This window comes from Sorex araneus, chromosome 1 (assembly GCF_027595985.1).
Source record: "Sorex araneus isolate mSorAra2 chromosome 1, mSorAra2.pri, whole genome shotgun sequence".
In the NCBI taxonomy this organism is placed as follows: Eukaryota; Metazoa; Chordata; class Mammalia; order Eulipotyphla; family Soricidae; genus Sorex; species Sorex araneus.
Genome location: NC_073302.1, coordinates 245,126,406 through 245,139,110, shown reverse-complemented (window position 1 = coordinate 245,139,110; position 12,705 = coordinate 245,126,406). Strand labels below are relative to the sequence as shown.

The 12,705-nt window shown below is 37.5% G+C and overlaps 1 protein-coding gene across 4 annotated transcripts in view; it reads left to right on the top strand.

Annotated features, from left to right (window-relative positions):
* The window catches only part of LRCH1 (leucine rich repeats and calponin homology domain containing 1), a 198,897-nt gene that overhangs the window by 168,193 nt on the left and 17,999 nt on the right, over positions 1-12,705 (top strand). For all 4 annotated transcript variants that reach the window (XM_055131747.1, XM_055131735.1, XM_055131741.1 and 1 more), the window contains 3 exons: positions 5,562-5,671; positions 7,744-7,881; positions 9,327-9,404. In XM_055131747.1, the coding sequence (XP_054987722.1) occupies positions 5,562-5,671; positions 7,744-7,881; positions 9,327-9,404 (326 nt within the window). The remainder of the gene's footprint in view (positions 1-5,561; positions 5,672-7,743; positions 7,882-9,326; positions 9,405-12,705) is intronic.

Sequence of the window (12,705 nt, the reverse complement as noted above, 5' to 3'; positions counted from 1 at the left end):
TGATCATTTACTGTGCAGAAATGCTTACAAACATCTGTTAAACTTCACATATCTGATCTTTTATGTAATCTTCATTCTTTTTTGTATCAAGCTTTGCCTCCTGGTCTTAAGCTAAAGAAGATGTACTGTACATATCCACATGTATATAAGCTGATGTTACAAGTAGAAGCCTTTCTTTTCAGGTTTTTACTGCTTCTTCCTAAGAGGAGGTCCTATTCAGCAGCCATTCTTGACTTTTCAGCACTGATTGTTATTCAGGTTAATTTTGTTGCCTTATATTTTCTTTGCCATTCAATTTCTGCTGCTTTCTTAACCTTGTAAATAAACACAACCAAGGCAGTTGCCAAGCATAATGTAAAATACACACGCACACACAACTAATTTTTAATAAAGTTGGGATTTTTATATGTAGTTCTCGGTCTTGATTTGTACTAAAATCCCTCGTCCCCTTAATTTCTTAGAAATATTTGTTCTAAGTATATCTCATTTCAAAAGTCCTCATTTTTTATAAAATTCATTCTGCAAAAGAAAAGTTTTAGATGGCAAGCAGACATATGTTCTTAGGGGTCCAGATCACCCCCCAGCCCCACAGATCACAGCTCCTCAGCTGTCTGGGGAGGATGTGATCTTGTTTGGAGCTATGCTCATCTGAGAGGGGCGGGCAGCTGCTCTTCAGTCTGTTCTTCACTTGCAAATTGAATTTCTGCTTTTTCCTTGCTTGCTCTTGTACCATCTGCTAGTTTATGACTCTCTTTATTTTTCCTTCCCCCATCATACTGAGTTAAAACTACATCTTTTTCTTCTTTTGAGCCATTGCCCCCTTTTCACAATGAATAAGTGACTGCTAATTTACCTTACTTGAAATTTATTCTTAAAACAACACTCTGGACAAGCTTACACATTTTTTGTGGGGGGTAATTTTTAATAAGAATCTTGCATGTATCTGTATTTTTCCCATTAGAGAAAAGTGGGAAGTAAGACTGTGGAAGCTGTTTCAGTGATTCTCACCATGGCAGTTTTAACTGTTTCATGTTTTCTGTTTTGAGGTTTTCTTGAAGGGTGGTGGTGAGAGAAATGGAATATACCTGGTAATATGGGTGCCAGGGATCGAAGCCAGGTCAGCTGTGTGCAAAGCAAACACCCTACCTGTTGTATTATCTTTCTAGTCCAGCTGGGTGGGTATTTTTGTTTATTTGATTTTGAGGTGTTTGGTTTTTTTTTCTGTTTTGTTTTTTGGGTTTTGATTGTTTGGTGGTTTTTTGTTTGTTTGATTGATTGTTTTTGGTTTGGGGGCCACACTTGGCAATGCCCAGGGGTCACTCCTGGCTCTGCACTTAGGAATTATTCCTGGTGGTGCTTGGGGGACCATATGGAATGCTGGGGATCAAACCTGAGTCATCTGCATGCAAAACAAATGCCCTACCCAGTGCCCTATTGCTCCAGCCCTTGGTTGTTTTTTTGTTCTTAAACTCTGGCAAAAAGTAGAGAAATAGCTTTTTGTGCATGTCCTTAAGTACCAAGTCCTTGAAATATGCTAGTTATGATCTAAATTTCTGTGGACATAGCACTGGAAAAGACAGATGAGATCTCTGTATTCACCAAACTTTCCTTTTGGAACCTAATGCATTCGGACCTGAAAAATAAACTTCAGAGGACATTTCACGAAAGGAAAATTTTAGCAACTGATTATCGGAGTAGGACAAACACTGTAAAGATATTCTCCAAATACACTAATCTTTGAATGAAGGCATTTTTTAATGATTTGCTTCAGTTTCATTCAATAAACTGTGGGTAGGGTAAAGGTACAAATTAGAAACAGATGTAAATGTTTAGGGTCATAACGGAGAAAAATAAGTCTATACTGTAGGATAGAAAGTAATGAGCACCACGGAAAGACAGGGCATTTTGTACTTCCCCAGCTGGAGAAGAGGATGAGGAGGCAAGAGGGGATAGATATGATAGAAAAATCAGTAGAATTTGGCTTGTGCCTGTATAAGTATACTCATCATTTCCTGCAAAGCCTTTGCTTAGTAGTTTTTCTAGTAAATTACAAATATAAGAAAGCCATCTTTCCATCCTTTGAATGGTATTTACTTAACGTACAACAAGAATGAGTTAAGCAGACTTATTTTTTTCCCCACCTGGTTTGGGGCCAGAGAGAGTACAGGAGTTAAGGCACTTGTCTTGCACACAGATGTCTCTGGTTCAAGCCCTGACACAGCATGGTCCTCCGAACACCTCTGGGAGTTACCTGCAAGCACAGAGCTAGGAGTAGCTACCTCTGAGCACCACTGGGTGCGGCCTAACCCCCCTGCTGCCAAAGTATCTGCCTCTTTGCTTCTTCCTCCACCCTAGGTGTATATCCATATGCGCACACACCGACTGTGTATATACCCTACCACTCATACACACTCAACTCTCCTGCCTTTCTCTTATTCACACTTACATCAGGGTGACATTTCATTTGAAAAGTATTGTTCTTTTTTTAAAATTTCTTACTTAATTTTTTGCTTTTTGGGTCACACCGGCAATGCCCAGGGGCTATTCCTGGCTCTGCACTCAGGAATTATTGCTGGCAGTGCATGGGGGACCATATGGGATGCTGGGGGTCGAACCAAGGTCAGCTGCGTGCAAGGCAAATGTCCTCCTTGCTTGATGATCACTCTGGCCCCAGTATTGTTCTTTTTAATATTTCTTAGTATCATTAAATTAAATTTTCATTCCTCTAAACTAAGTAATGTAGTTAAAATTGAATTGAAATTTAGTGATATGAAATGAAAGACAGAATAATTCTCCATGGACCATTTACCTGAAGCTTTCTCTCAGCCTGTTCAGCACATTTATTTTTAAATAGGTTCTGAAAAAAATTTTTTTTCCTCAACATAATGAGTTATCATGATGTTCCACAAAAATTATTCAATTCTAATAAATTGATGTGTCTGTGGATTTATTATTAACTTAAAAAGTTTGTTTTAAATTCTCATTTATTCCACAGCAATCAATTTATTTCGGAAACTGTCATGTTCCAGTCATGGTTCCAATAGTTTTATAGTCATTTGAAGTACTTGGTTGAAATACCACAGTTCAAATATGTGCAAACCCTTTCTGTTGCTTAGCATTTAAAGAACACTTACACATGCATGCATTTGTATTTTTAAGATACGAAGGAATTTAAGATGAAAATCAACACAGGGATATTAAAACCCAGACACCATTGCATACTCTCGTTATCTCGTGTAGGGTTTTCACAAGGCGTAGACACTTGAATTGTGTGCTGTTAAACAAAACCTCACTAGCTAATTGAACTTCCTGATAGTTTCATATTCAGAATGAAATCTGCCAATAAAAACATATTGAAAATATTAAACATGGACAATATTAGATAAGATTGCCCCCAGGAAAAAAAAAGACAAAGGAAAATAAAACCTCCAAAGAAAATATTAGATTTGTTTAAATAGTATTAGGGCTCCCCTTGCTGCCTGCTATATGTATTACACAACTCTGTCCACATTGCTGAACATTTTTGGTAAATTTGGTAGTGAATTATTCCTAGATTTGACATTTTAATGTACCTTTTTTCTGATTGTTTACTTGAAAGGTGCATTTTGTATTGGACTTAATATACTATAAAGGCAAGTTTAGTGGATTTGTGATCTTTTTCCATGGTTTCTATTTTGTCAAGCTTATCCTCATCTTCCTTTGGTCTGAGAATGTCTCATCTCTCCTTGCTGGAGTTACTCAAACTTGTAGGCTTTATTTTTTAAACAATTGATCTCATTTACTGTGAAATTTGGAATTTGGCATTTGTAGGTCTTGTTCCTGTGGAGACAGGACTTTCACTCCTTCAGAAATGATTTGTTGTTGTTGTTGTTCATTGTTTTAAGTAGGAGCCTTACTCAGTAATGTGGAGAGGGCATGTCTGGGGCATGTGATAGGCATGTACTCATCACTGTATCACTGTCACTGTCATCCCATTGCTCATCGATTTGTTCGAGCGGGCACGAGTAACGTCTCCATTGTGAGACTTGTTGCTACTGTTTTTGGCATATCAAATACGCCACAGGTAGATTGCCAGGCTCTACTACTGGAATTATTTCCCTGACTCCATCCTTGCCTCCTTCTGGTTGTCCTCAATGAGTGACTTGAGACAGAGGCCTAGGTCCTACTCAGAATTCTTCATGACACTGCAGACCTTCCCTTCTCTCCATTAGCTGTGTATGAATCAAAGAGAGAAAGTATCAGAACATTAATTGACATAACCTGTAAGTGATCTAGAGTTCTTAGATGTCCTGAGTTGTAAGCTAAATAACAAAAGTCATTTATTAACATGATTAGTCCAAGGATACAAACTGAGATAAAAATGGTTGTGTGAGCATAGGATAACGATTAATATGAGTGGTGGACTCAGCTTGCTTTTTTAAAGCTTTAAGTACATTTGTAAATCATATTTAATTTTAAATAATACATTTAAATAGTTTATAAGATGGCCCATGGGAAGTATTTGTCAGAATAGAAAAATATCACCTGACGTTTTTATTTTATGTGATTTACATCATAGTGATTGAAGCACCTACTCTTGTCATCTGCCAGTTCAGACTTTTATGTAATAGTTACTTGTGAAATTGGAGTTCCCAGAATCCCCATTCGCTCCCTGAAATAAACATACAATTCAAAAGTCTATGATACAAGGGAAGCCAAATACAGCTCTTAGCAGCTGTTTGCACTCCATCTTATGTGATGGAAAGTTGACAGTTTTCATATGCTATAAAGGTACTTGAAGGAAGAAAGAAATTTAAGTACATGTCTTTCCTGGGCATTACATAAGAAAGCAAACTGGCTAAGATCCTAGCTGTCACCGTATATTTTGTGCTTTCTTTATTAGTCTAAAAGATGCTATTCTTCCAAAATTTAGAGCAATGACTTTCTCCAGAACCAGAGCTTAACTCCTTCCAAGAGAAGTGCTGCTGTTTGCCGCTATTCTTAGAGGTTGTCATTTTAAGGACCTAAAGCCAAGGATTCTCTTTTAAATAGCCTCTAATCTTGTCCACATAAAAGAGTTTGTGAGCATTCTTCTAGAAGTCAACTTTCTGATCCACCAGTAGGCTAAGTGGCAGGGTTTATTTATTTATTTTTTTAACCTCTTCATTCCTTGAGAGTGCCTTATCACACATGTACCCTCCCTCACTTAGGCAGTAGGAACTGAGAGAAAGAGCATTTGTCAGTGGTGCCTAGAGTGTCTGGCATGATTCCAAGGATAACCCAACACTTTTATGGATTCCATTTGTGACCAACCAAAGATACACCCTATGTTAGTTCATATAACCCAGTACCACATAAATTGTAATCTTCTGGGAAATATTCAGACCAAACTTTCTACATAAAATTATCTTTTTTAATATGTTTCTGAGACTAAGTGAATTTGGGGAGATAAATCAAGAAACTTTCAGTGGGTGTTTAAACTTTGGAGAGTTAAATCAAGAATCTTTAACTGCACGTTTAGCTAAAATAACGGCAGCTCATACTATGCACTCAACATAACCATTTTTCCCTTTCTGTTACAGTCTTTCTAAGGCCTCAGAGAAATTTGGAATCTATAGACCCACAATTTACAATTCGGAGGAAAATGGAACAGATGAGAGAAGAAAAAGAATTGGTGGAACAACTTCGTGAGGTACCCTTAACAAAACTATATTGCCAAGTGATAATTTTCAGATTGGAAGCAGAATTCTTGGGTTTGGTTTTGTTTTTTATTTGTTTGTTTTAAAAGAAATTGATCTTGAAGCATTGCAGACATAGTTTCAAATCTAACCAGATCACCTGGTGACTGATACAGGGCAAGTCGGTTAATATCATTGATTATGTTTCCTCATATTTTAAAAAATAATACTAGTTCACATCAGTGGGGTTTTTTTCCTGAGGACTGTGTGAGATAAAGTAAGTAGAATTACAAAATGTGTATATATAAAGGATAGTCTTATTTCAGTTATTCTTTTATTTGGGAAGATTGAGGGATACCCCTCCAATGCTGAAAGCTTACTCCTGACTTTGCTCACTCCTGGTAAGCTTTAAAGACCATATGGCGTGACAGGGATCGAACTCTGTGCGAGGCAAGCACCCCGTCTACTGTACGATCCCTCTAGCCGCAAAAGTATCTTAAAAGTAAAAACTCATGTATGTATCTAATGATGGTATTCCATTGATTTAGGGATATAGTTATTCTTACTTTGTACCCCGAACCGGTCAGAATATCTGATGTGCCATAGTCATAAACTATAAAAAGTACAAGAAATGTTCTTGGAGGAGACATATTCTATGTTTCATCATTTCCTTTAACAAATGCATATTGATAGGTACTTCATATCAGGGAGTGTAGGAAGAAAAAAATGTCTCTTCTCTCATGAAGCCTATGAGCTGTTGGAAAGAGACAGAAAAAAATATGGAAAAAAAAGAAAATTATCCAATTATGGATTTTAGTGAGTTGCACAAACAAGCAGTGAATCCAATAAATAAAAGTTAAGTTAAATTTAAGGTAGATCAGCATCTTTATTGCAGATGGCACTTTACATATGGTTTAGCACATAGTCAGGAGGAAAAAATTTTATCACAGAAACTTCTTCAGTTGTCATGCAGGATCCCAGAAATGCTGCTTACATGTTTAGGATCTGAGTTCCGTCAGTAGCATTGCACCAACAAATGAAGCATAACACTGTCTGGAGTAATAGCCAAGTAAGCAGAACACTGATACTGCAAGCAGGAGGCCTGGGTTTGATCCCTGTCACCATACAACAACTCAGAGTGGCCCCTGGGCATGGGGCCAGGGTGCAAATAAGCCATTGGGGCTTTATTCCACCTTACCAAAATAATCCTTAATGAATGCATCAACAGTAGGGTGAAGGTAACAAAATAAAGCATCGATGAACTATAAATAAGAACAGTAGAATAATTTAAACAACAGAGAGAATAGACTAAGAGAAATGATCGGGTCATTTGGGACCAATAAGAGAGCACAAACTTGCCAGCATGTATGATGGATGCTCTGGGAGGGTGGGAGAATGGGAACCGGGTTGAAGTGCAGTTCTCGGGGCGTGAAAGAAGTGGGGTGGCGGTAATCGAACACCATTCGGATTCCGAGCCTTATGAGGCTAGAAGTACTCCAGGCCATCTGTGTCCGGTTGTGATACTTTACTAGCTTTGGCAAGTTGACACCTTTGAGGGACAGTGTTAAAGGTGGTAGGTGACATCTCTAATAATTTCTTGTAATTATTTGTGACTGTAGAATTATCTCAAAATTTAGAAGTTGAAGTTTTGAGAAAAAGATGTGAATTGATTTCTCAACTACAGCAACCTCAGAGAGAAGCTTCTCTTGATCCCTCTGCTGCCCGTTGTTACATGTCTGAAACACTCAGATTTGGTTTTTGTCAACTCACTCTGCTTCTATGTTTTAACAGCTGGGTTAATATTGAACGCAGGGTATTTTTTCCCCATTATTCCTGTCATTCCGCTAGTTAAAGATTTCGACACTGCTCAGTTTATTTTACTACTGAACCATTTGACCTCTTTGGGAAGATGGCCATAATATTTTCTAGGTATTCTTGTGCTTCTCTCTAACCCCTTCTCCCCCCCCCCCCCACTGTCCTCATCCTCTGCCATTACAGCACCAAATGTCTGCATTCTTCAACACCTGTAACTGTACTTGACCCTTGGTTGCCTAATAGCACCTGCTTTCTTCTCCCTCCCGCACAGAGCATTGAAATGAGGCTCAAGGTCAGCCTTCACGAAGACCTGGGGGCTGCGCTCATGGATGGGGTCGTCCTCTGCCATCTGGTAAACCATATTCGCCCCCGATCTGTCGCTAGCATCCATGTCCCATCGCCAGCAGTTGTAAGTCATCCATATAAACAGAAGCGCACTTTTACTTACACAAACTGTATTCTATAATGTGAGGACAGTGTTGCTAGTTAAAGATGCCAGTAGACTCACCAGGGCCCTATTAAAATTTGTTGGCGGGGCCCCAGCAACTAGAAGAGCAGAAAAGGGACATCTAAATGACAGAGCATTTTCACTGTAAGAAGGGAGCACTGTTCCACTGTCGTCCTGTTGTTCATCAGTTTGCTCGAGCAGGCACCAGTAATGTCTCCATTGTGAGACTTGTTGTTACTGCTTTTGGCATATTAAATACGCCCCGGGTAGCTTGCCAGGCTCTGCCGTGCGGGCGGGATACTCTCGGTAGCTTGCCGGGCTCTCTGAGAGGGACGGAAGAATTGAACCCGAGTTGGCCGCGTGCAAGGCAAACGCCCTACCCCATGTGCTATCGCTCCAGTCCAAGAAGGGAGAGTGTCTAAAATAAATATGTAAATGATGAGAAAGGGTCATTTCAAATTTCAAGCAAAATAGTGGTTGGTGAAAGCTTTTTAGTATGCAGGAGTGTAAAAAGTCATTTTTCATAAGGGGTTATTTAAACAAAGACAAGTCAGAAGGCCGTAACTGTTCTTAGCCTGACTGTGGCGATCTTACCCCGAGTCCTGACAGGGCGGGGAGGAGCACCTTAGTGTGTCCTTGTGGGGCTCCTGTTGATGGGCAGCATCTGATCTCTAGCCAAGATGGACAATACTTGTGTAGCCCCCAAACTAAATTCTTCTGGATGGAAACAGGCTTGTTTCCTTTTAGGAGGAGAGGGGTTGGGGAGGGGAATAGAGGAAATCTTTTTTTTATTATTTTCAAAAAAGTAAGCAAGTCATACATTTGGTGATGGTTAAATCCATTGCTTTGGCAGGATGATTAATTGGTCTATTTAATTTTAACCTTCTCATGGAAATATATTTACTGATGAAAAATAGTGATGTGGATGGTGTGGTTTTAGGCGCATCTAAAACAGGTTACTTAATGTTATGAACCATAAAAACTGTATGATACATAATGGTTTCTATTATATGGTATGTAATAATATACTATAAGGTTCATAATGATATGAACCCATAAAAATTATGTGTGTACAATACACATACATACAGAACATTTTGCATTTATAGACAATACATCATTTGTATGCATATTATGTGTGCATACATAAATGAAGATAGACTTTATATCTGCACTTCTCTATATACACATAGGTATACACACACAATATCAAAAAGAATATAATGCAAACTTTTATCAGGCCTTGTATCTAAGTGGACATTTTTCAATAATGTTTTATTGTCTTCTGTTTGTTTATGGTATTTTCCCTAATAATATCTATTTATTGTTTTATTTAGTTTAAAATTTTAACTTAAGATTTATTATGCTTTTAATAATTAATCATTTATGCTTATTTTTATTAATAGCCCAAACTTAGCATGGCGAAATGCAGAAGAAATGTGGAAAACTTTTTGGAAGCATGCCGAAAGTTAGGAGTCCCAGAGGTAACACAAAACTTAGTCCCAATAACCATGTTTTAGTAAAAGTTCTATAATGTGCGTATTTGGGTCCAGTGACTAAATTTATGGGCTTGTTTATCCTTTTAGTGTCAATCTTTATAGATGAAAAATATTGAATCAGTCATACAATTTTCGTTTTAATTGCTCCATTGTAGTGACTTTAAACACTGTACAGTTCTTGGAAAAGAGGGGATGTAATTTCTCTAAGGTTCTGAGAACAATGCAAATTCTAAACTCTAAAAAGAATTCAGTCATCTTGATGCAAGTGGAAATGACTGAGACTTCAGAAACCTTCTATTGGTACCACAGCTTAGAGTTTTGGAGTTGATGATTTTCCTTATCCAATGCTCTGGGGGAAAAAAATAAATCTGTGGTTGACTATTAATTTCCCTACCTGTATTTTCATTCCTTATAGTGGATTTGAAAAATTAAACATTGAAGATATAACTATTGTTATTATAATCATTAATTATTACCATTAGTAATAATAATGCCTGCACTTTGATTTATAGCTTTCTAATTATTTGTATGGACTCCACACCAGACTGTTTTCACCCAGGGCGCCCCAGAAGGGGGCGGGTGAGAACCCTCCCCATCCCAAGGGACCCAGCCCTGGCAGCTGACCTCCACTACCCAACCGCCACCACCCTCCAGGCTGCTTTCCAAACACATTATAAGACACTTCCTACCCATTTTCCATAATTACCACATCATATTTAATGGAGTTCAGACAGTAGGCAACAAATCATAGAGTAATATATATATATATATGTAACATATATATATACACATACACACACACACACACACAAACACACACCCCTCCCGGAGAGCCTGACAGGCTACCGAGAGTATCCCGCCCGCACAGACAGAGCCCGGCAAGCTACCCGTGGCATATTCGATATGCCAAAAACAGTACAATAGGTCTCATTCCCCTGACCCTGAAAGAGCCTCCAATCGTTGGGAAAGATGGCTAAGGAGAGGCTGCTAAAATCTCAGGGCTGGGAGGAATAGAGACGTTATTGGTTCCTGCTCGAGTAAATCAACAAGTAATGGGATGACAGTGATGATAGTGATACAGTGAATTATTTGTATTTGCATTTCCTCTTTAGTCTTCTGTAGACCCACTTGGCATCTCTGCCAGCCCCACTCTAGTTTGCTACTTTTTTGTTTTTCCTAAACTGAGCCTGCATCTCAAGCTTAGCCAGGTAGTTAATTTGGGCTCTGAAGTTTGCTATTAGTGACATAAAATGATTTCTTAAAGATCCAAAAGCCAATCCCTTGGAATTTGGAGGGTAAACTGATGTTTGTCATAATTGTGATAAACAGAAATAAATGGAAATTATATTAATCTTCTCTAACTTCTAATGTTCCAGGGATACAATAACTACAAACTGTTATCTTCCATCTTTCCTTCCTTCCTCCGTCCGTCTCTCCCTCCTTCCCTCCTTCCCTCCCTTCCTCTGTTTCTTCCTTCTTTTCTCCCTCCCTCCATCCTCCCCAAATGTTTTTACCTTGATAATGTTTGAAGGTGAGGAAACAGCGATTGGCATCTTTTGTTATTTGAGAAAAAGTAAAGAATTATTAATAAATTAAATGTCTATGATAAATTTAGATGTATCTCAACAATGTTAATCTGTATTTTAATATTTATGTAGTATTATATATATACATATAGTCTTGACTTAAATATTTGTGAAAAATCTTAAACACATAGCCCTTTAATTGTTTGATTCTGTCATGGGCTAATGAAATTTCCCATGCTTGAATCAAATCCATCATACCAAGTTTCAGATGATAAATTATTCATGTCTGTACTGGAAAGCATTGATGAGTTTGGCCTAATCCCCTGTGATATTTTTAAACCCATCAAACTTTTCTTGGCTTATGGTGATACAAAATGAAATGGAAATGTGTTTTTGCCACTTATTATAAATGAACATTAGTAATTATAATTTCCTTATAAAGTAGAGGGAAAGGAAATTAAATTACCATTAAAATGCAAAAAAATTATCATAATTTCTTAATTATGCCCCAAGCACTATAGGCTCCTCATATTTCTGAGAAGATTGAATTAAAAGAGTAAATGACTTTTTTCTTTGTCTCTGTCTGTCTCCTTAACTATGCTTAGTAAGAAATACATTGCTGAGGTGGTGCTGTATGACAGTGGGCAGTGCACTGGCCTTTGAGTGCTGAATGAAATAAATCACATCACCTGCTATTTAAATTTAAGATTTAAGGTGGTTTTCAAGTTTATATTGAGTGTACATGTTAATGTGTCTGCACATATGTGTATATGGATATGTAGATTAATGTATGTGTGTATATATATGTAAATATGTGTGTCATCTTGATGGATAATCCAACAGCATTTTATCAGTGATAAGAATTACTGTGAGTTCAATACTGCTGGAAAAAGTGTTGGCTAGTAAGCATTTCAATTTCTTTAACAAGTTCAATTCAAGGATGGCAAGAAAGAATATTCTAGTGAAAAATTAGAAGTGACCAATATTTTTGTTCCTTCAAAGTAGCAGGCTTTCGTTGAATAGAACTCACGAGGAGTGTTTTACTGGAAATACGTGAATGCCTTCATCTAGGAATTTAATACTAAGTTGAGAGTCATATGACTTCACCCTCAGGCAATTCTGCTTCTTTTACTACTTAGAGGATTGAGGTTTTCTTTTTTTTCCCTTTTTTTCTCAGTAATTAAGAACTTTATTTTGAACTACTTTTGAAAATAAGGATAATCTTTTTCTTTTTAAAATAACTCGATATTGGGGTTGGAGAGATAGTAAGCAGGTAGGGTGCTTGCCTTGCACACAGTCAATTTGGTTTAACCCCTGGTACCCCATTGGTCCCCCAACCCTGCCAGAAGTTAATCCCTCAGTGCAGAGCTGGGAGTAAGCTCTGATCACCACTGAATGTGACCCCAAAACAGGATTGATGTTTTCAATGTATATGTAGCACAAATTATTTAAAGGGTTACTGCACAAGTCTACTTGTAGAAATTCACTTTCACTGGGTATTTAAAAGGACTTGCATCTAAAACATAATAAGATATTAACACTACTGTTTTATTCTTATCAAATTGATAGTCAAGTAAATAACAGTAAGAAACGGTTACTTTCTCTTTATTTGAATACTTCTACTTTATGACTTATGGACATAAACCCGTCACAGATATTGGATTCTGTATTTTATATGATAAACATCTAATAATTATAAATCATCCAGTAAATGATTGAGAAGTCAAAACCATACACTAAAAGCTTTAATTTATTCTCCT